Here is a 24,168-nt window from a genome sequence, read left to right as displayed (position 1 = left end):
TCGGCGGTTGCGGGGGGCCGCGGCCGCTCCCGGGCCCTGTCCGCGGTGCTGAAAGCTCCGCGCGCTCCCTGTCCCCGCCCTGCCAACAGGGGCCCCGCGAAGCGGCGAGCTGCGGCCGGGGCGCAGGCCCGTGAGGCAGAGGAGGAGAAGGCAGGGCTGAGAGGGCAGCCACGGGCCCGGCAGGGGAGAGAAGGTCCCAGGAGGACCCACTGAAGCGCCTGTATGTAGCCCTTCCCCGGGGCGCACAGGCAGGTGCTCCCGCAGCCACTTCTGTGACAGGGGAAGCCTTGAGCTCCGCACTGGCTCTGCAGGTGACTCCCTCTAGGCAGCGCCCACGTGCCTAGTGCACCCCTAGCCCTTTCTCAGTCCCTGGGACAGTGGGAAGCCATGGCTAACTGTTGCCGAACCCGTTTCTCCTGTCCCCTTAAGTGATCCGGAGCAGGTTTTTGTAAGGCTGAACAGCTAGGTCACTCTCTTTCCCCTTCTCTACTTTCCACTTCCTCTGTGGGGTTAGCCCACAGGATTGTCAGGAAGAGGGGCTGTGCTGTGCTCTGGCTTTTATGGGTTATTCTTTTCCATTCCTCCACGCTTCATTCCTGTTCCCAAATGTTTAGAGAAGAGCCAACTCCATCTCTGGAGCCATCAGCTCCTTGCATTGATACACTTCATTCAGTCCAGTTCTACACCCAATGATCAGATTCTTCCTCTGTGCCCTTCAGGCAGCACAGTTTCCCCAAACTGGTACAGACATCTCAGGCTCTGTGCCACGTCCAGAATGGCTCCGTGTCCCTTTTCTCCCCACAAAGAACTCCCTGGGTTGTCTTTGCCTGGACTGTTTCAGCCCAGATTGGGGACCTCTCTCATTCCTGACACAGGATTTGGAAGCAGCCTGTGGATGTGCCCCTAAGGCTCAAGACTGTGAACTAAAAATGTGGGGGATGGGTTCTGCCCATCAAAGAAGCAAATTTTGGCTGCAGACATGGGTTCAGATTTTGGAAAAGCTTCTTCCCCCATGCAGTGATTTGCGGGCATTGAGCCCTGCAGATAAGATCAAACAATTCTCAGGATTTTCTTCCTAGATTTGATGCCAGCTTCTCTTGCTTTCCCCAGCTGGCTAGAAACGGGGGTTTAAATGATGTTTATGGTCAAAGAAACTGAGAAGTCAACTTTTTTTTTTTGTTGTTTATGTTGGCTCAGGGAAATTGGAAAAATCAACCTCAAAACTTGAAATAGAGAGAGGAAGTTCGTTATCGCCAGAATCAATGAGATGTAAACAGCTTTTCCCACATATAGCGTGACTCAGTGCAGTTCCATTTAGTGGCTACACATTATGTACCTCCAGCTAGTCAGGGAAAACACTGCACTTTTACTTTTTGGAAACAGCCAGAAAGTAGCGAGCTGCTTTACCTGGTTGCTTAGGGTGTAGCTAGTGTGTCAGGGTCATATCTTCAGGTGGTGGCTGAGGAACAGTTTAGCTCCATCCCTGTCAGTGGCATAAAGTGGATTTTTGCCACCTGAAACACTGCATGTCACTGCAAGCTTTGACCAATTAGCTATGTATGTTTATTTTCTTCCTGTACCTTCAAATTGTGATTGCCAGGAAGAAATACTGTCGGGGAACTTGATCATTATCAGTTGAATTCTTGAGGGGCTGGTCCACCTCCCACTAAAGTCAGTGGAAAGGTGCTCCATGATTTTTAGTGGGGGCAGAATAAGGCTGTAAGCATAAGAATAGGTGGTGTTGTACAGATTAACAGAAGATAAAGGAGGAGACTTGGAAAAGAACAGTCAGTGAGATGCTTATGTTTCCCTTAGCCCTAATTCTACTTGTGCTTTGAAAAATTCCTGCCCAAAAAGTTTATTTTTTGTGTTTAGTCATAGCATACAAGCATTGCCAACTCATAAAGAGGTGTATGGGGACATGAGTCTGAGAATTAGGGCAAAATACAAATGCGCAATCTCTTAGGTTTGCTACATAATCTTAAAAGTCGATTTCAGTGAGTTTATTTTTATAAATGAGTCAAATACATCTCCCTACATCTCTTTATTTGGATCATCAGGTACATTTTAAAGCATATCACGAACAGAGAGACATGTGTAGTGTGTGGGGGGGGGGGTTTCTTTTGTTAAGCTGTATATAAGGGTTTGCATACACTGACTTCATGTATACGATGACTGTTCCTTCCACCCTTGCCCCACACACTATATAAGGGGACAGAAGGCAACCCAAATCTACACAACTATGCGCATATCGGGGGGACCAGCACAGGTCCAAAATGATCAGGATGAGAGTGAGGAGTCCCCAAGAGCTTGACAAATCTTTCCCATTTAACTCAATTGATAATGCATCTTATTTGACCACAGACAGTAGATGTCATCTTAGACTGAAATACTAAGGCAAAGTGGCTGCAGGCCAGATCCTTACCTGCACAGCTCTCCTGAAGCCAATGGAGCTATGCCAACTTACCCCAGGGAAGGTTCTGGCCCTATACGGTTTTGTTCCTCATTGCTGATGTATTTCAAAAATTTCATTTCAGGCCAGTAGTAGATCTGAATAAAGGCTTAGGAAATCTGCCAAAAATGTCTAAATCAGTGACTGAAAACACCTATATATAGTATCGGATAAGTCACATGAACTCAGCTTGCATAGATTAGCATTTACCTTTCCCAAATATAAAGAATGCTGTCCAATCCTTGTTGATACCAATATCTTTCTCATAAGAAATACCTCTAGACAGAAGGAGAATAACCAGTCACTTGGAGACTAGATGCGTACTGAAAACATACTGCTGCTGTTCTAGTCATGCCAAGTTTGTTGTATCCATGCATTAAATCAAACTGATGTGTGAGATTTGATCACTCATGGATATCCAGAAATAAACTTGTTGTTATGTCCTTAAAAGAAAGATTCATAAGCCAGTGTCTTTGCTAGATCTCTGTGGGTAAAACTTGCTCCCACTAGCTGGTTGTAAATGACTTTGATAGTATGAGATGTACTGTACCTGGGCAAAATACACTTCTATACTAATACACCTGGTTAAATGTAACACAGGAGCTGAAAAGCAAGCAGGGCTAAGTGCCAATATAAGAATGTATAAATATTCTGAATCTGTGCCTGTGACTAGATGTTAACAGAGGCAGGGATTTGTATGAGCCCAGTTTATATACCAACAGATTAGACATGAAGTGTTTGACTGTCTGAATATATAACAAGACTGAGTGTGTTTATGATGATAACTTTCCTTTTTGCAGTCCCTTTTCTTTTAAGAACTCAGTACCTACTTAAATGTTTATAAAGTTTGCTTTAATACTCCCGTGAGAGGGAGGGAAATTTTAACCCCACTTCATAGACATATACTCACTGCCTTTGAATGGAGTTGTACATGCTTAGAGTATTCTAAGAGTGGACTTTGATAGTATTTCTCTCCCAAATCAAATGTCTCAAAACTGCGGGATCCAAATAGGTATGTGCTTGAAAATTTGTACTTAAGTGATTTCTGTCCAGGGATACAGAGCGCAGCTGAGGTTAGAGTCCAGGATTCTTGATTCCTCTGTTACTCGCTTCTTGTGGCCACCCACCAGGAGCAGATTGTCAGGACAGGATCTGTCCCAGATGTAATAATGTAGCTACTGCTGCTCTGGACTCCCTGCCTCTGCAATATTACACACATCAGCATCAACCAAACTGATCTTGCAAAAGGAGGATTCTTGCATTAGGGTGAGGAGAAGCAGCAGCAGGAACAGATAATTCTGCCACTCTTGCTCATGTTGAACAGTAAGTTTCCTAAGCCTCAGTCCTGCTTGTTGCATCCAACAGTTGGTAGGAATGGTTTTTCATACTTCAGCTACTGTAGGATCTGGCCCTTGGCACTGGTGATTAGTTCTCTAAAATCATTAGGACTACTCATTGAGTATGGTCTGCTTGGTGCAAGCAAGAAATCTTTTTACCACAAGAATAATACTCACGGCACTGAAACCCCTTTTTCAACCCCTCTCAATAAAAGAGAGAATCTAAACACCCAACCTTCCAAATCCAAACTCTTCCCAATGTAGAGCTACAGCCGCAAAAAAGACAGAGGAGCCAGAAATGCCCCACAGGACTGTAATGCTGCTATTGATTTTTGCATTGAAGGATCTCAGATGCTCCCATGAGGGGTGGCAGTCTAAAACCCCAAGGTAAGAACAGAATTGCAGGTTCAGGGCTTAAATTGTTTTGCTCTGTGTGTTTTATAATCATGTATTCCAGTGCATATAGGCAACCAGATCTGAATGACAGCACCGTATACCAGCCATATTCTGGCATAAATGAAGGTGTGAGGAAATCGTGTGTATGAACCCCTGTTTTGCTAATGTCCTTAATGATTGATAGAAATAGTGGTAGGTGGAAATAGATAGGCTGTGGAATTTTGGGGGAATTTCCTCTGCCTGGAATGCTTTCCATAAGGAGCTGGGCACAGGTTCTTAGTACCACTCTCTTGACAAATGGCGGTGTTTCAAACCAAGAAACCAGTGCTTATGCCCCAAGAAGTTTGATATTTCTATGAGGATTTTAAATAGTGATGTGAGTCATTCTTTATGAAAGTCTGCGACAATGAGGTTTATTACCATTTTGTGTCTTAATTGGGCTGCCTATCTCCCAAGCTTGTTATATTAGGAACATTTAACAGTGAGCTAGAAAGATTTTTGAGAGTCAGCAGTAGAGCAAATGGAAAAAAAAGAATTCCAGGCCTTTCTGAAATTAGTCTGAAGTTCTATCCCTGGAACATCTTAAGCAAAGATTTCTGCCATTGATTTTTATCGCTTCTGGTTACATTGGAGCTATTAAAGTCTGAGCCAATTTGCTGGAAATTTTATACTTTTTAAATAGAAACATGCTTCCTTTCTCATGCCATGATTGGATTTCAAAGCCATATATCAAATGTCATTTTCTTATTTGTTTTCTATCTATCTATCTATGTTGTAGTTTTAGACAAACTGTTGTCATATCAACATAAAGCCATTTGTCAAATTGGAGCCTCCAATATAATTTGATTCCATTTGGAAAATTGCTATCAATGAAATTTATGTTCTACAGATGGACTCAGACCTAATAACACTAATTCAGGTTGGGGCTAGGATAGTATTGACAGTTTTGTCAAAGCTGTTTCAATACTGCGTCTTGGTTGCCAAAAAAAAAAATTGGTATGAAACAGTGAACTGGGAATGGCGATCGTGTTACTGAAATGTGTTCAGCCCTTAAACTCTAAAGAACTGTTTCTATCATCTAAGAAAAGGAAATTTATCAACATAGTTGTCTTGGCAACATTAAAATTTATTCACCTCAATCTGCTTAGATGACTGTAGTTTATACTAGGGTGGGGGGAAGGGAGAAAATTTCACTTTACTACAAGTGAAGTCTATGTATGGGGACCTATGCTGCTTCTGTTGCAGATAGGGTACTTAGGTGGTGGACATTGCCACCAACTGTATTGGGAATGTGTAGGAACACTGTGCAGATGATATACAGCCAGCTGTTTTTGCCAGCAGGTTTACTGGGTTAGATGTTGCTTTGTCAGGAAATGTACTGAATGATGATGATTCATATATATATATATACACACACACACACACACACCATGTCACAGTAATTACATAAATGTACATTAGTTCACACTGAATATGTACAACTGTGCCACTTGAATGAGCTGAGGTGTGCTGGCTTCTGGAAAAGCATATTGCTTTAATTTTTTAAAACAAAGCACTGATTAGAGGCTAATGTATTTTCTTAGGAAATGAACGCAGATTTATTTATGTTGGAAAGTAGGCACCAGTTTTATTAGCTGTTTGCTTGGTGATGGGCATTTGAGATGCATACACAATGAGTACACCAGCTGTGCTGACAGGTACAGAGGGTCTCTCTCGCAAAGTATCTGGGTTGAACCCCAATTTCTCTATTGGGGTAAAAGGTATAATTAATATTTCCCATCCATCCTGGGGCTCTGGTTGACAATACAGCTAGTCCACAAAGGCAGATACATTCACTGGCTGGAGAAGAACTCTGTAACTTCTCCCTCCTTTCTCTCCGTTCTAAGGAGATGAAGGAGCCAAATGTTTCCATGGCAGTAGACAGTTTAGTGCCCATGGCGACCCAGTGGCACAGGAAATCCCCTCAGATCTCAGTGCTGTACTTCCATAATATAAATGCTCTTTTTCTTTTTTCCCATCTGCCATGTGCAGTAGGATGACCCAAGTTAGGCTATCAGAGGGTCCCAAACACTTCTGGAGGAGCAGGCAAGATGTTAGGTTTAAATCCCTCCATCAAAATCTATGGGAGCTATCCCTGAGTAAGGATGGCAGTACTTGGACCTGGTAGTCGAGTGGTTTTCTTATTTTGTGTGGTGGAAGTCCAGCAATGAAAGTGTTATGATACACCAAGAAAATGCCAATGGCCAAACCAAATACTGAACTGATCCCTGATATTAAGAGGCATGCAGCAGCATGGTATTAATATGCATAGTGTTGGCAGTGGTAAAATAGTCTGTTTAATTTGCGGAGCAAGGCTTTGGGTGTGGCCGCACACAATGCAAAATTCGTTTTTCCAGCTCTGACATGGATGCACATTGGAATGTTTTTCATACTTAGTGAACTGGTTAAAATGGGTATTTGTGGGTATTTCTTCATAGCAGTAACAACCTTTGCATTATGCAGTGTTAAAGGGAGCCCTTCTGACTTTTCCTCTGCACTTCATAGTCTGTAAGGCTGGCCCTGTTAACTTATCCGTAAATAAAGTTCATCTTACCAAACTGTTTGTAAAGCTTACCAGTCTAGTCCAAATGCCTACTTACATGACCTTTAACAGTGTTGATCAAGGATAGGTGGGGAATAAAACACAATATTTTGTTTTCCTGTGAAAAACTAATTACTTACCCTGCCCTGAGTGAACTTTTGCAAGGCTGTAATAGATGAATTGTTGGGGTTGCAAAAATATATTCATGGAAGTAAAAGGGACTGGGTGCTGTGCAGGTACGACTGCCTTTATTTTGAAGCAAAGCAGAGTTGTTGGCATGAGTGTGGATGCCTGTCAGTGAATCATTTCAGCATTCCATTTTCAGATGCACAAACATACAGGTTTCCAGTAACTGCATATGTTGCAATCCATTGCTCTTCATCAGATTCACTTGAAGCTCCCTGGGTTGTAAAAATTAAACCAGCATAAATCCATCAGCCCTGGGGCTCTTTGTCTAACAACATAAATCCCACAAAAACTAATTAAATGAGACAATACTGTTCATTTAAAGCTGGCACATAAAAAAAAAAAATTATAAGCTATTGAAGTAAGTGAGACTGAGGGGTGGAGGGGCGTGGAACTCTGCTGATTTTTGAGGGCAAGGGTAAAGTGAGTACCAATGCTGGGGGCAGGGGCCTGTTGTATGCTACCGTAGAGCAAGCTCAAGATTATGACGGGGGTGTGTGGGGGGTTGCATGTGACCATACAGGAGTGATTTGCCTTCTGCCTTACTTTTAAATACAATCAGCCAATTTACTATGTGCGGTAGAGTTTATTAGTTGAAATTTTACTTGGCAGCTCTAAACGCTTTTCTGTTTTCAAGGGATTTGCTATTTCTTAAACAAAGGACCTCAAAGCTGTTTGATTCTTTTGCCTCCCTCACATTTAACTCTTACATGAGGCCAAATTGTGCTATTGAGGACATTATTCTTTGCTGAAGAAAGAGCAGTCTGCTCACCAGCAGATCACAAAACCCCCCTGTACAGAAACCACAGCAGTGCCATCTGATTCAAACCCTATAGGGTGCAGGGGTGAGGGGATAAAGGTGCAAGTGTGTGTGTTGCCAGTCTTGTCTTTTGCAGTATAGTTTACAGTCATGCTAGTGAAGAGCAGTATTTTTTTTTTGTGAGAGTCTGCAGTTTGTGTGCAGGTGTTGCCATTGGGCATGTCTCCAGCTCCCAGTATCATAATATCATGACTCTGTGTTCTGATCACTACAGCACCTGTGGGGCAGCAAAATGCCCATCAGTCCATTTTACAGGTGGAAAGGCACAAAAAGACTCAATGACTTTCCCTCAGTTACTCACAATATGGGGGACAGCAGAGACTACAATCTGAAGGTACAGTCTAGCTCAGTGTTTCCCAACCAGTGTGCTGTCGGAAATGAAGAGGGGTGCCGTGAAATTTTGTCATGGCGATGAGCTACAATAGGTATGAGGATGGGGAATGCCTTAACAGGTGTGCCACGGAGAAAAAATATTAATGTAAGTGCTCTGGGCTGGAAAAGGTCAGGAAATACTGGTCTAGCTCCCTGTTGAAACTAGTTGCTTTCATATGGAACCAAAGAAATCATTGATCAAAGCAGCATACATGCTGCATTCAGGAAAAAAAATCCTGCTCATCTCAATTAGGTGAGTAGTATCCTGGAAAGGATTTGGCCTCCAATAGCTTTACTAGTATGTTAACTGTTTATTTGAGCCACAGCTCTTGGATTTAAAAAATTGCAGATTATATCATTTTTTTATTTGCAGTAATAATTCTTTAAAAAAAAATTAAACTGTTCCAGCACATTTTTGCCCTGTACATTAAGACTTAACTGCCTCCTTTTAATGCTTTGTGTTGAGTGGGATGAGTTGACTTTGATCCAAAGTTTGTTGTCCTCAGCTGATAGAAGAGAGATCTGAAGAAGTCCTGGGAAGTCATGGGATCTGGTGCTGTGGAAACCCTGCTTGTTCTTTAGGCAGAGCTTCCTACTGAGGATTCTCCATGGGTATAATATTAATAGGTCTGCCCTCTGTAATGCCTCCCTTGTCTGCAGTCTCCTTTCTATCTCAGTCCCTTTTACAGTCTCAAAGTACTTTACAAGGATCTGTGAGACCTCACAATTATACAGGAAAGTACAGCAACTTACCGCAGGAGAAGCTAAGGGATAGAAGTCATGTGAGCTGTCCAACATCACAGTCAGTCGGTCAGATCCACTGGCAAATGCTCATGAAAGCTGTCTTTGCCCAGAAAGATTGCTCAAAGGCCATCTGCCAGCTCCTTATACTATGTGCTGGTATTCTTTCTACCAACTTCATTCTCTGTCTGAAACACATTCTCCCCCAAAAGACCTTTCTTAAATTTAGGTGGCATGTAAGATTTTTTTTTTTTTTTTGCATACAGGTTGCTCCTGAATAAAATATGCACTTTTTTTTCTTCATTCTGCCTTTCAAAAAAAATCTTTCCTTGAGATCCTCAATTGGAATGGGTTGGGGGAGGGCTGTGGGAAGAAGGAAGAGGACTGGCAGCTAGAGAGCCCTTCCTAAAGTATCTGTAGCTTTACTTTTGCTTTCCTCTAGCAACTGCTGCCACTACACAGCAACAGTGTCATTACACAGAACTACTGCAGAAGAATGTCAAACTGTGCCAAGGAGCAGCAATGCAGCAGCATCTGGGGGTCCTGTGGTAGGACACAGGTAGTTTCTCTTTCACTGCTTGAGGCTTAAGGGGCAGAAACTGTTGTTACCATACTTCTTCAATTAAAATGAACACCCTGACTTCTAGCAGCTGGATTTTAGAAAATGATGCATGTTGTATTTGCAAAAATATGGTATTTAAATGTTGCTGCCCCCCCATCCCTCTCCAGTCATGAAAATGTCATGGTGTCCAAATAACACTGGGCCATTTCCTCCTTTCAGTTTTACCTGTGCAACTTCCTTGTCTAGCTCAGTGACTGAGAACCAATAGCAGCTTGTGCACATCTCATGTCCACACAAAATGAACCGATCAGAGGCCATAATAGGAAAGTATTGGTGTCTCACAAGATCTCATTGTGGTTGATGCTACTTGCCCTCTCTTGAAATTGCAAAACTGGAGAGGAACTGTTCTTTGAGTGAATGTGGTATCTTTTATTAGACCAACCAAGATATCATATCCACTCAAAGAATCTTGCCTGTCTGTCCTTAGGCCAACACAGCTACAACTAAAAACCCAGCAAAGCTGGAGAGGGAATTTCATATGCCTAAAACTGAAACCAGTCATGGGACCTGAACCATCATCTCTTCAATAGCACAGGATCTCCTAGTGGTGCTAGAAGACTGTTCATGGTGTGTGGTGGGGGGGGGAAAGGGGTCTCTTTTCCATGAATATGCCCCCCACAGCCTGACTCCTTGGTATATTCCACAAACTCATTTCTTATTGTAGCTACGTGATTGTATGGGTATGTGTGAAATTAAAAATAGATTAGAATGATTTCTCTGAAGAAAATTATATGTGCTAGGAAATACTCTGAATTGGAGGGATATTGTGATTGCAGAACTGTAGCTAATGCACGAAGTGATCTGTGCTGCCTGCAGCTTCGGGAGCTGTTTGTTATCTCTTACTCTTGGAGATCAGGGTTTCCTATTCCAAACTCTGACTTCTCCCTGCAAAAATGCATCAGCTAATTGACATGTGATGGGCTCTAATGGGCTCTTGGGTGTCTAGGAAAATATTTATAATGGCTGTGTGTTGACAAGTGGATTCCTAGTTGGTAGCTTGGCCATTCTTTCCCTGAGTACTGTGTAGGTGGCATAGTCTTCTCTCTCTAGCCTCCCACACCCATGTAATGACACCTGCTACTCCATTAGGAAACACGCTGATGAGGCCAGAGGAGAGTCACAAGGCATGAAGGATTTGCTTCTGTGCTTGCTTGCAGCTGGGGTAAACCATGAGCCTCTCTACTGAGGGCAGCAAAGCTGCCTCCCTGTAAAGCCAGTGGGAGTGAGAGCAGAATACAGCCGAAGGTGCCTATAGACTGTGAGGGAAGTACCAAAATGGGAAAACTAAGGACAAGTCTGACATGTTTGTGTGGGTAATTGTCCCTGGCTGCTTGAGACCCCTCCAGGGCTACAGGGTGCTAAGTCAGCACAATCCTCAGGCCTGCCTAAACTCTGCACCAAGATGTTTAAAGCAGGAAGGGTTTGAGAGGAATCAGACTGATACTTTTTCCCCCCATAAAGTGTCTTGGTTCTGTAGAAAAACACTGAAAATTGGTCTGTTGGGAGAAGGGAGAGCCTCTAAGCTTGCTTTCTTTCCTGAAGGGTAAAATGATGATGCTCTCAAAATACTGGCATGTTTCTCAAATAGCTTTCTGCAATGAGGGCAGGGGATGTTTACATAGCAGTGGCTGACACCTCTTCACCCAAAACAAGAATTTCATGGGCAGTGAAAGCTTGCTGTCCACTCTTCAGAATAATGTGACACCCAGTAAGTCACATTATGACCCCAAATAAATATTCATATTTACAAAGGTGTCCCACTCCGACTGGTTCTTTTGGCTCAGTGGGGACTCTGCACTTCTAGAAACCCAGTCAGAAACCAGACTTAGAAACTGTGCAAAAGCAGAACAAAAGGACATCCCTACCCACAGGAGCTTAGAAGCGGAGCATGATTACGCTGTGTAAATTAGGACAAATAACAGGGTTATTCCCCTTTCCAAATAACCTGACAACTGCTTTCACATGATGTTTAAACAGATTTTAGAATCTTGTTTATATCTGCTGGTAAATGAAAAATGAATTGTGAGCAAATCGGTAGTTTGGATCCTCACTGGATATTATGACGACTTCATTTTCCATGTGTTGAAAGCATTTTGGATCACTTTTGCTAGCCCTGCACAGTAGACAAAATAATTGGCTGGACTCCTCTTCCACTCTTGGAAATGGTGATGTGAATCTGTGAAAATCCAATGAGGTCGGGGCAGCAGGCTGGAGTCCATGACCAGAGCCAAGTTTGAGGATAACCTCAAGCACCACTATGAAATAAATACATCAGAGCAGTGGCTCAAAGTAGGACTGTTGTTGTTGTCACTGAGTAGACGGATAGCAGCTGGTTCAGCGGTGACCAACTGCAGAAGCCAGTAGTGTCATCAGCGTGGTGAGTGGCAACCACCAGCAGAAGCAGGCATTGGGGGGAGGAGGGGTGGCAAGTAGTGACTGCCCGCAGAAGCTGGCGACAGTGGGGTGGTGAGCAGTGACCACCTGCAGAAGCCGGCAGCAGTGGCCAATCTTGGGGGGGGGGGGCACATGTCCCCCCTGCATGTTGCCTGTGGAAGGATCTATGGAAGTTACACATTCCCCTTCCCCAGAATCAGAGCTTATTTGTTTTCACTGTTCCTGCTGTAAGGCAGGCAAGACTCCCTTTCCTATAGCTAGGCATCCCAGCTAGGTCAGGCAAAGCAAAGGAAATGCCTCTGTTTAGCTCCTGGGAGTGGAAGCTGTCTCTTATCCTTCTTAAATGTATCCCATTGCCAATGGACCTCCTCTAGGCATTTGCCATCCCTCTGTTGCTAGTAATAGCCAGAAGCCTCCTTCCTATTGCAAAATGCGTGCAGATGGTGACGAGACACTTTGTGAGGGAGAGAGAGAAATTAATGACTCAAGATTGTTATGGAAACCTCTCTCTCAACTGGCCTTTCATGTGGTTCTGGTCACCACCAATCTGCAGGGGTCTATAAACATAAAGGTTTATGTCTTTTCATTAGGCCCATACTTGGCTTAGATTGCTGTTAAGTAGAGGAGCAGGGAGAGTCTCTCACAACATTTGATTGTGCATCTTTTCTACACATACCCCCCTTTCTGCTGATACCCCTTTCAGAGTGTTCATAATGCATAAAAACTAACTGAGGCAAGAAGTTCTGTGAGTGAATCTTTTACTGGATTAGCTGCACAGGCAAGCTTTCAAAAACACTGCTTTCTTCATCAGGCTACTTTTTTCTTTAGGCTGTGGATTTTCCATTGTAAATGGCTAATTTCTATGTCTCCCATGTATGGTAGGCTCAAAGTAATATTGTAGCTGTGATGGTCCAGGAATTAGGTGGGTGGCATCTTTGGTTGGACACGTGCTTGGAGTGGAGAAGAGAGATTAAGAAAAAAGATGCTATGCAATGTGAGGATGCTAGACCTGCCTGTTGAGGCTGCCTTTGCAAATATCTTGGGCCACTTGAGAGGAGAGGATGTAGTTTGGATTTCACTGCTGTTGGCAAGCCAGCTGTTACCGTAATTGCTTTTGGCCAGGAAGCAAGGGAAGAGAGAGGGACAAATGAAGTTAGAGGATGAAAAGGTGAAAGAGAAACTACCCCTGTGTCCTACCATAGGACCCCCAGATACTGCTGTATTGCTGGTCCTTTGCACAATTTGACATTCTTCTGCAGTAGTTCTGTCTAGTGGCACTGTGGAAGGGAAGCACCCTACCAGGCTAGTCTACTGATGCCATCTCCCAACCACAGGCACTGGTGAAGCTACAGAATGGAGATGCCAAAGGGAGATTGGGGAGGCTGAATATTTGCACCTGTAATTCAAGTATTGGTCCTGGAAGCTGCTGGGCTTGAAAGGTATTTTCCATACATAGAAAATAAAATGATGTTGGCATCAACAGAGCAGCTGGGAGTCCAACATAAACCCTAAATCACTGCAGGCACAGCCTGTGACCTTAGTCCCTGTGAATATGTGACCCCAGAATCCATGAATGTACAAAGGATGGCATCTGATCCCACTCCAACAAATGTGACCCAGGATTCTGCAAAAACTTGAGACCTCTCTGGTACTCCTTCATCTTTAAACATCAGTGGCTGCTCTCTGTGATTATGGCCGTAGAATTTAATATACTCTTCACAACTCTTGCCTCTGTGGAGTTGTGTCCCTGGTTTCTTCCTCTTGCTTTTGAGAGAGCCCTAGATGGGCTGCACATACATCTACCCCAGTTCCCTGTCTGTACCCAGAGCCACAAAAGGAGAAGCCCGTGTCACATCTCTGGTTCACAATATACAAGATGTGGAATTTTACTTGTTTCTGGCTAATCTCCACACCTACCACCAACATGTCCAGATGTAGGATTCTGAAAAAGGGGAATTCAGATGGTGTGGTGCATCTTCATCATATATTTTATGATCTCTATAGTTGTTCAGTTAAAAAGAAGCTAAAGACTTTACTAATATGCCAGAGGCCTAGCACTATATTACACAGTGTATGATGCAAGCAAAAACAAATATAACTTTATTGGAACATTCATTAATTTGCTGTATCATACGCTGTCTATAAAAATGCAACACACTTGGCAAAAAATATCGAAAGCTATTGTTTTATTAATCCTGTAATCATTAGAATTAAATATATTCCTCCTCTTTTTTTTTTTTGCAGATTCATAGAACAAAATGTAGCCTTCTTGAGCATCTTGACATTATATGCAATGCTTCACTGGAAGTTATTTCCACACCTGAGTTAAATCTTTTTAGCTAGAGTTAAAAACAGTCTTCATGGCTATAAAATGCGAGCTGCATTACCAGGAACAGCTAACAGACAGCAGAATCACAGAAGATAGGAGAGGTTGATTAGTGAAACATCAAGATCATTAAAAAAGGAGAGAAAATTGTTAACATCTGTGGAATGAAGAGTTTAGAAGGAATAAGGTTGATTATAGTGAACCATTGATTCAGCTGATTCCCTTGTTGCTGCCTGGATAGAAATACTGCTGCCACTGCCAGGCATTTGTTTTTGAACTCTGGGTGGAGCAGGAATTAAAGGGGGATTCAGCCCCTCTGCCCTGGGTTCACCAATGACTACCGAGGAAGACAAATCATTACTAAGGGCTTGTGCATATTATGAAATCAGCCTGACTTGTTCACAGGAAAAGAGTGCTCCCCACCCCACCCCACCCACATGGGCCCCGTGTTTGGGGAGATGACTAAGTTTGGAGGCTTGCTCTGTCTTTTTCCAGCTTATTTCCTCTCAGGAACTGTGAGAGAGGAACTCTCAGACTGATGCATTGCAGCTTGCTTGCTGTACTCAGCAGTTGAATTTGCCCACTCCTTTTTCGTGTTAGAAAGGAGTGGGTAGGATTTAGCTTTGCTTAGCTTAGTTATTCTATTCAATTACTATCAGTATTACTATTCAATTAATTTCTTTGAATTTATATTTGCTCTCTTTTTTTTCTTTTTTGAAACTTTGAAAAAAGAAAGCTGTGTTTTCCCTGCCAGTGTGATCCAGCACTGTGCAGGGAAGCTCACAGATTGCTTGCACACACAGACAGACACAGAATATAAAGAAAAATCAGATAGTCATAGGAGAAAAAGATGGACAGACGGACAGCACACAGTTTTTACATAACTTTAAAGCAAACAATCAAAGAAGAGGCCAGTGCACGCATGCAACCGAGGGAATAAAACACGCAATACAAAAGGATTGACACGCACACACACATGTTTTGCAGCACAGGAAAGATCAATATGAAGTGTGCTGGAAAGGCAGGTGCCAGGTCTTCTGGCAGGGGAGGGAGATGGGGCAGGGGGAGAGCTAGAGCTGCAAGCCCCCCCCCCGATGCATTCTCTTCCCGAGCAGCCATGACATCGGTGCTGCCAGTGGAAGCCAGGAGGTGGGAGCAGGGAGCACCTGACATCCCTGCACCACCTCTACTCGGTGGAGAGTGGGCACCAGCAGTGGAATCACTGCCTCCTCCACCTCAATTTCATCTCTCAGAATGAGCCCCCCACTGCCAGAGGAGGAGCTGGAGCTGGAACCAGGGACACTGAGCGCGCTGGCTCAAGCAATTCTGGGGACTGAGGGGGAATCAGAGTTTGCGCTCCACACCCATCAAATTTCCCCTAGACCCAGGTCTCCTCTGGAAAGCAGCACCTCAGAGGAGGCTGAGGTGGTGGAGACAAGTGGCTCAGCTGAAGCAGCTCCTCCTGCTGTTGAGCCTCTGCCTGCTGAGGAGTGGGAAAAGGCAGGATCCTCACCCTCGACCCAGAAGTGGGGGAGCAGTGTAGTGTGGGAGCATTCTGAGCTGGCAGATGATCCCAGGTTTGCCATATGCCAGCACTGCCAAAAGCACATAAGCTGTGGCAAGGACACAAGACACTTTTCCACCACAGCGATGCTGCTGTGTCTATGAGGAGGCAGCATCCCCTTGCCCTTCTCCTGCTCAGCCTGGCACTAGTGTGAGCGTGCTGAAAGGAAAGTCCCCTGCTTGCTCCAAAGCCCCCCTCCCCCCCAAGCTGAGGCAGGCCACCCTGGACCAGTGGGGGAAAGGTGGGCAAAAAGCGGGGGGTGTTCAAAGGTGAGCAAAATCACCCAGAGCATTGGGGAGATGCTTGCTCTGGATAGCCAGCCCTTCTCCCTAGCTGAGCGACCAGGGTTCAGGCAGTTCGTAGCACTTCTGGCCCCATTTTACAAAGTGCCTGCACACACGCACCATCTTTAGCAGGGCGGTGGTGCCCTACCTGTATGAGGTATTCAGGGAGTACTTGAAGGGAGGAGCTGCGCAAGGCAGGGCTTCAGGTAGCATTGCACTTCACCTCCAACAACTGGAGCAGCTTAGGATGATGATCACGCCTACCTCTCCCGCACAGGGCACTGGTGCAATCAGTCAGGCCGTTGGTGCGCTCTACTGAAAGCTGAGGTGCTGCATGAGTCCCACACGGCAAGGGAGATCATGGGGGCCATGAGCCGCATGGTGCAGGGGTGGCTTGTTGGGCAGGCCAAGCTCACCCACGGGTTCATGGTCACCAACAACAGGGCCAATATGCTGAAGGCTGTCCGTGATGCCAACTTTGTTGGCATCCACTGTGTGGCACATAGGCTGCACCTAATAGTGAGGGATGCCTTGGAGGGGTACAGGGCTTCCAGTGATGGCACCACCCTCAGTACCGCTACAAGCCAGCTGATTTTGAAATGCAGGAAAGTAGCGGGCTACTTCCACTGCAGCATCAAGGGGGCAAGATGCTGTGGGAGAAACAGGCAGAGCTGAGCATCATGCAGCACAAAATCATGGAGGATGTGAAGACTCGGTGGAACTCCACATGCCTGATGCTCGAAAGGCTGGTGGAGCAACAGAAGGCCATCCGTGAGGTGGCCTTGCTTGGAGAGGTTGGGATCAGCAGCCCCCTGAACAAAGCTGAGGGGGGTACCATCTCCCACGTCATGGTGGTCCTCAGGTCCTTCCTCGAGGCCACCAACACCCTTAGTGCTGGTGATGCCCTCCTCAGCCAGGTGATCCCCCTAGTAAGGGAACTGGAGAACCAAATGGAGAAGTTCCAGCGGATCAGTGTTCCTGGCTGGGGCAACCCGCTGCCACCAGATGTGCAAGCACTGGTGAGGCGGCTGAAGGAGGGCATCAGGAGATGGCTGGATCCCTTGTGGTCCAGTGCAGTCCACATGATAGCGAGCATGTGCGACCCAAGGGTGAAGGGGAGCATGTGCACTGGCAGCCACAAAACCCTTGGTTACTGGACGCAGGTGTTGGTGAACAAAGTCAGGGAGGCCAAAGTGCAGAGGTGAGGGGATGTGGAAGAGGGGAATTCACTTTCCTGTGCCAGCACTTCCAGCACTGGCGCCAGCACCAGCCAGTCTCCTCCACGCCAGCCATTACCAATGTGGGCCATGGGCATGGCTTCAATGCTGGGGTCCAAATGTACCAGACCCCAGCCTCTGGCAGGTAGCGCCGATGCTTCAGTGGCTACCTATCTCACTGGGGATGTGGACCCACTGGACTGCGACCCCTTGCCCTACTGGGCAAGCTGCATCCAGATGTGGCAGGATCTGGCCACAGTTGCCCACTTCTGAAAAGTGGTTTGCATTGTAATTTGTTCCCTTTCAGGATCAGGCCTGAGAGACTGGAGGCAGAGTGTTTTTTTTTCATGAGGAATACCCACAGGTAGTTGGGTTTTGTTGTCTTTGATAGGTTTTAGTGTGCAGTTTGTGGGGGTACTGGAGATAGTTGGCAGATTCTGTGTTTTGAGCTATAAGAAGTTGGCTTCAGTTCTGGTGATGAGATTAGGTGCTTGTTTGAATGTACAAACCACTTTTCAGAGCTGGGCCTATGAACTGCATTTCATCAGCCTCCTAGGTAGTAGGTACAGAAACTCATGAACTCAATATAGATTAGACAGTGGAGTTCTGGTACACTGCGACCTGCACCTGCATCTGACACCCCAGGCACCTCTGCACTTTGACCTGTGCTGCTACATCCCCCTTTCTCCCTCTACCTCCCACCCCAGCCTGTCCCTCACCCCGTGATGCCTCCATTTCCATTTTCCCTGCCTGGCTTTCTTGCCTGCATTGTGGGCCAGGCCAGCCTCTGACTTCTTTACTATTCCTTCTATCCGGGACCAACTGCAAGTACTTCCTCAGCCTGACAAATGGGTTTTCAATCCTAAAGCTTCCAAAGATACAATTTTTTTGAGTACTCCTTTTTTTCATAATACACATATAGACATAAAAACACAAGATAAGCCGTCATTCACCATGAGTAACATCATATGTCCAACACACCACAACACAACATCTTTACTTCTTGCTGTCAATTCCTTTATAAAAAGAAAGGCTCTGTGCCAGTGCCGTTTGGGTACCTTTGCTGCTGCTGCTGATGCTACTGGTGTTGAGCCAGCTAAGTTATTTCACCTGTTGTCACATAAAGTGGAAGACTGGGCATGAGGCTGTAGGGGAGGAGGAGGCCTCACTGGGGCACACTTCTGTGTTGTGCAGGGGCCCCAGTGCCTTGAAGGGGACACCTTAACACACACAAAATGTCACCCACCCACATCATGAGTTTTGCCTGTCAGCAGCTTGAGGTGCAGAGCCCCAGAAGCCAGACTCCCCCAGCAAGATGCACACAGCTTGCAGGCCTTGTGGCCTGCAAGGGCCCAGCACCCAGGCCTGCACTAGATTTTATGCCCCTGTGCCGCAAGACAGATGCAGTCGCCCAAGCACCCACCTACATCATGAGTTTTGTCTGTCAGCAGCTTGAGATGCAGTTTCCCCCAAACCCCTGCGCTGATCTTCTTGAAACTTGGCAGGCTTCATGGCCTCATCAGGGGCTACCAACCCTCCAGTTTTCACCTCCCTATGGTATAACACAGACATAACAGAGTCAGAATTTGGGGTGCAGTTTCCCCCAAACCTCTGCACTGATCTTCTTGAAACTTGGCAAGCTTCATGCTCTCCACAGAGACTATCACCTCTGCACATTTCACCCAAATCAGAGAGAACACAACGAAGTCATAGATATTTCAGTGATCCCCCATTATAGCCTATGGCTACATCTCTGAGGCAGCACCAAAGCTTCGGAGCCGCTCTGTCTGGATCAAATCAGCAAACCAATCCGATTGCTGACATCCGAAGCAGCTGGACCTGAAGCCAGAATGAATACTTGCCTACTCGCACAGGCCTAGTACAGACTTCAGCTTAGTGCATCCTGTGTAGCTAGAAAAGTTGCTTTTAACCCAGTGAAATGCCAGCAAGGGTCCCTAGTGGATGGAAATAGTTTTGCCCTGGACTACTGAGAACTCCAGCTGCTTGTTAGTTTATCCAACCTATTTCCTTAGCTTGGTCTGGCTATTTTCCTTTGTGCTTTTGCAGTTCTGTGCTTTGTGTGTAGAGCCTGCTTGATACTACAACAGCAGAAGAGAAGCGCAGGCAATATAACAGATTTCTTCCTTAACCAGTATTCCTCCACCTCGGCTGCAATCTTTGTTGCTGTACACTTGTATGTATGTGTGTATTTCTGTCACCACAGCATGAACTCAGTGCTTGGGGAAGTACCACGGTAGGGGTGTAGGCTGCAAAAGGAGAGGGGAACCTATTGATTTCTTATCCTGTTAGCTTCCTCCACAGTAAAAAAGGGAGTTACCACCATTCTGCAAACAACCTACCACTTTGCCAGCATTCCTGGCAGACCCAGATTCCATCCTTAAAATACATGCTGGGATTGCTGAGATGGAGATTTTTGAAGAAGACATTGCCAGTAATGGAGATAGGTGCCTAACTTCTATTAGATTTCAGTGGGATTTGGGCACCTAATTCCTTTAGGTACCTTTGAAAAAACAAAGCTTGAGCATATGCAGTTGCTGGAAATGAGGGTGGGAAGGTAAATGTCCAGGGAGAGCTGACAGAGAGGGGATCTCCCCTAAAAATTAACACCCCATTAACCTCTCTCCCTCCCCCCCAAATATATATGTTGTACATGTTGGCTCATTTGAAATGTGAGATATTGGCTCTTTGGAAATGTTTTGAGAAACTTTTGGATTGGGGTCTGACTCTAGGAGCATTTGGAAATGGGGTGTCTACCAGAGAAATTGCCCTAACCTGCCCATTGGTCGGGTGGTGAAATTCACGCAGCTTTAACCTTTTGCACATCACTGTAGTGTGAACTGGAGCTGCACAGCAGAGTAGGGGGACTTAAAGCCACAAGCCACTCTTGTGCAGTGTAAGTTCTGCTAAGGAGGCCCTTGATGCTGTCATGGCCAATGCTTTCATTCTGCCTTTTCATCTGTCTGGGTGGAACTACGAATTACTCAGCCTTGTAGAGAGTTTGCCTTGGGTCAGTGTCCTTTATATAGCAAGAGGAGAAAGTGACAGTGCTGAGTGCCTGATCCACTACTTAGTGAATTTTGGGGACTGAGGGAAGGCCAGTGGTGAGCTTGCTGCCTTCTCTCAGTGTTGTTCCCATGCAGGAACGCTTCTGGTTCATGGTGCAGTGGGACTCTGCTCCCAGGGACACCTGGTCTCTTGAGCACTGTACTGGGGCCCTGCTCTCTCCAGGATGCCTCAGTGTGGTGTCACTCTCATGACACTAGTTTTCCCTGTGCTGTGCTCATTTCCCCCATAGTTATAGAGCAATTTACCTTCTTTATCTAGAGTGTGAGGGATCCTGCCCCTGCCTGCAGCATGCAGGCAATTCCAACTGCAAAAGCTGCTTTCCATGTTAGAAGGGCACAAGTTGCCTGAACCCAGCCACCATGCTGCTGTTTGGCTGGTGTCCTGCTCTTTTCCGTATATGCTTGGAAGAAGAACTGCTGAGTGAGAATGTGGCATGTACAGAATACAAGTGCTCAGAACATGCACAGTCTGGGGGATAGGAGACCATTTTCTTTAGATGATAAATTCCTCCATTCTGCAGACTCAGTGAAGCATGAACAACAGGCCAAATGTTAGGCTGTTGATCCTGCTCTAAATTGTCCCTCTGAAAGTCAGGTTTTAGTTGCAATAAAATAACTATGGATTGGGATGTGACACTGGGGGATAACATTTTCTAAAGCCACTAAGTGACTAAACTACTGCCATTCTTTTGTCAAAACAAACTTTGGTACTTAAGAACCTAATTCCCACTTGCAGGCAGTGGGACTTCGGGTGCTTTAGAAAACATTACCTAGATAATTTGCATGCATCTCTACTTGGCACCTGGTGGGATCTCCCCAGTGTACTTCTTCCACCTGCTCTAGCTGAGGCCTGGCATGCCCCTCCAAGGACAACTCTTCTTGGCTGCTCTCAAGGGTAGTGGGAGAGCAAGATGTGTTCAAGAGAGTGCTTCTCTGGGCACACAGGAATATTGCATAAGCCCACTCACCATAAGTTGAAGCAGTTTATTTTTGCAGTTGTTCTACAGGGTTTGAATTGTCTCAGCCACAGGAGGGAATGGATCAGGAACAAGATACAACACCCTAACTCTGGTTTGCTCTAAAGTAGCTCCACTGACTTCTGTGGGACTGTTTAGGGCAAGGTGTTACTTGAGGTAGCTGTATAGAACTGCTCCCACCCAGTGTGGATCCTTATCATTTGATTTTTGTTTATGACTTTCACCGTTTCTTTTGAAACTTCCTTTCCAACTTGGTATTCAGATACAAAGCAAGATGTGGGGTGGGATGGGGATGGGGAACATGCCCTTACCCTTAGTGGAATTTATCTCCCTTCCTGGTCGCTAATCAGCCATCTCTGCCAGGGATACTTTGGCTCTTGAAGATACTTTTTAGAATGTGGGGCATCAACTTATGTAAGTCAACATGGTGCCACTGAGTTCATTGAACCAATGCTAATCTGAGCCAGCTAAGGATTTGACCATAAATCTAATTTGCACCAAGTGTTGGGTACTGCAGTGTCAGAACGCTGTCACAGAAATGTCTGTTAGTTGGGGTTACTCTCCTCTATTTTGCTTAGCATCCATATATAAACTGAAGTATGAATAGTATGGAATCAGCCCCACTGCAGGCTACAGCCTGCTTTTGAAACACTCTTGGGAATGATATCTGTGTGGCATGCTTCATATTTAATGTATTTCAGTGTCTGCAACTTGCAGACCTCTTTATGGGGCCTGTACAGAGCTCTGTGCAACATCATTTTTTTCTCTTTCTTCTCCTTTACAGATAAAGAAGCTCCAGGCCTATTCCAAACCTAAAAACTAAGCTGTGGGGATGTCTGTGAAGTGAACCAAGTCCAAAGCATAAGGTCAAGAGATGGTTGGCGGCTGCAACATCGGCCCTCTAGTGTTTATCCCCGAGCTTCTGTTCAGCTGAGAGATGCTTAGTTCCCTGCCTCTTCCCTCCAGCCCAGCCTTCTGTTTGTGACATGCTCTTGCTTTCCCATTGAAGGCTACCTGGGCTTCTAGCTCCATTATATTACATAAGAGAGAGAGAAAAGAGTGAGGAACGGATGAATAAATATATGAACTTATGCTACAGGAGACAGAGTTGGAAATGATGCGTAATGACTGATGCTCCACAGAAGTTTACGAGGCAAATTGTTCAAAAGGCAAAGAGTGCCCCCTCCCTGGCCCAGAATACAAGCAGAGAGAAACAGTGATCTATTCTCAACTGTTGATCTCTGTGCCACAGTGGGCTAGTTACTTCTTGTTTGGTCTCAAGGTCTTGTGCCCTGGGCTAGAAGATCCAAGGCTACAATGGAAGAAAATGTATTCAGTGTGCAGCAGATACAGCCCAACGTCATTTCAGTGAGACTGTTCAAGCGCAAGGTTGGGGGCCTTGGATTTCTGGTGAAGGAGCGTGTCAGCAAGCCGCCTGTGATCATCTCTGATCTAATCCGGGGAGGGGCAGCTGAGCAAAGTGGCCTCATCCAGGCAGGGGACATTATCCTGGCTGTCAATGGCAGGCCCCTGGTGGACATGAACTATGAGAGTGCTCTGGAGATCCTGAGGAGCATAGCCTCTGAGACCTATGTGGTTCTCATTTTGAGGGGCCCTGAGGGCTTCACCACTCACCTGGAGACCACCTTTACTGGTGATGGAACACCAAAAACCATTAGAGTAACTAGACCCCTGTGCCCAAGTGCAAAGGCAGTTGACTTGTCCAATCCAAGCATACACAGCAAAGAGCAGCAGCAAGGAACAGACCACACCATGGGCTCCATTAGTTCAACCTGGGCCAGAGAGAGCAGACAAGAAACAGAGCCTGTGCACCTCAATGGTGTGGTTGCCAGCACCAAAGGTGAAGACTCTTTGACTGGAAAGGATGATGCCAGTGCCAATCCTTGCCTGAATGGTGGGGTTGAAAACAATGAACTGCTGAAAGAAATAGAGCCAGTCCTGGACCTCCTGAAGAGCGGCAGTAAGGAACTCAATGGCGAGGCGCCCTCCAAGATAGACACACGAGACGTAGAAATCCAGGTGGACTGGTAGGTCCCTCCATGAATTTTTACATTTGGTGCAACGGGCTGGCTTTGGTAACTTGAGACAAATGAGTTTCATGGGGTCAGATTTAGAGCAAGGGAGAATGGGAAGAGAAGGGAAATGGAAGGAGGAAGTAACACTCCATCAAAGGCTGGGCTAGAAAGCAGAGGTGGATTAAAGTGTACACAGCAAACACAGAATTAGAGACCTCATGCCCCCATGAGAACTGGACTGCGGGGGGGGGGGGGGGCCCTTCCCTACCTAGTGCTGGTGGGAGAGGCTGGATGGACCCTGCTGGGCTGGGAGGGCACATGCCCACCTCTTCTCTCTGCTCCCCACCTCCCCTCCGTTATGACCAAATGTACACACAGGCACAGGCACATGCACTCTACTCTTGCTCTCTGCACATGGACACAGACACAAACACTCTCCCTGCCATGAACACACGCATGCACAGATGCACATGGGTGTACAGACAGACACACACACACACTCTTTCCTCTCACAGCACCTCCCCACCAGCACTCTCGATCACACAGAGGCAGTCCTCCCCCATACCCACCTCCTCAATGTGAGCCACGTGTCTCTCTCCCTGCCCGGCCCCTATTACACTTATCTGCAGGGATTTGCTCCCCAGCTGTCCCGTGCACCCATGCAGATGGCAGAGGGCCAGGCTGGGAGCGCCAAGCTGTGTCTCCGTGGGCAGACAGCAGCACTGGGAGGGGTGGCTGCAGGGGACCTAAGATGAATTGGGGGGGGCTATAGCCCCA

The 24,168-nt window shown here is 45.9% G+C and overlaps 1 protein-coding gene across 2 annotated transcripts in view; it reads left to right on the top strand.

Moving 5' to 3' along the window:
• NOS1 (nitric oxide synthase 1) overlaps positions 1-24,168 on the top strand; it is a 131,913-nt gene that overhangs the window by 35,837 nt on the left and 71,908 nt on the right. For both annotated transcript variants that reach the window (XM_019539362.1, XM_019539363.1), the window contains exon 2: positions 22,140-23,403. In XM_019539362.1, the coding sequence (XP_019394907.1) occupies positions 22,673-23,403 (731 nt within the window). In that variant the 5' untranslated portion in view covers positions 22,140-22,672. The remainder of the gene's footprint in view (positions 1-22,139; positions 23,404-24,168) is intronic.

Source organism: Crocodylus porosus, unplaced genomic scaffold, assembly GCF_001723895.1.
Source record: "Crocodylus porosus isolate Cpor-Errol unplaced genomic scaffold, CroPor_comp1, whole genome shotgun sequence".
NCBI lineage: Eukaryota > Metazoa > Chordata > Crocodylia > Crocodylidae > Crocodylus > Crocodylus porosus.
Note: the sequence above shows the minus strand (reverse complement) of the source record. Positions and strands in the feature narration are given on the sequence as shown.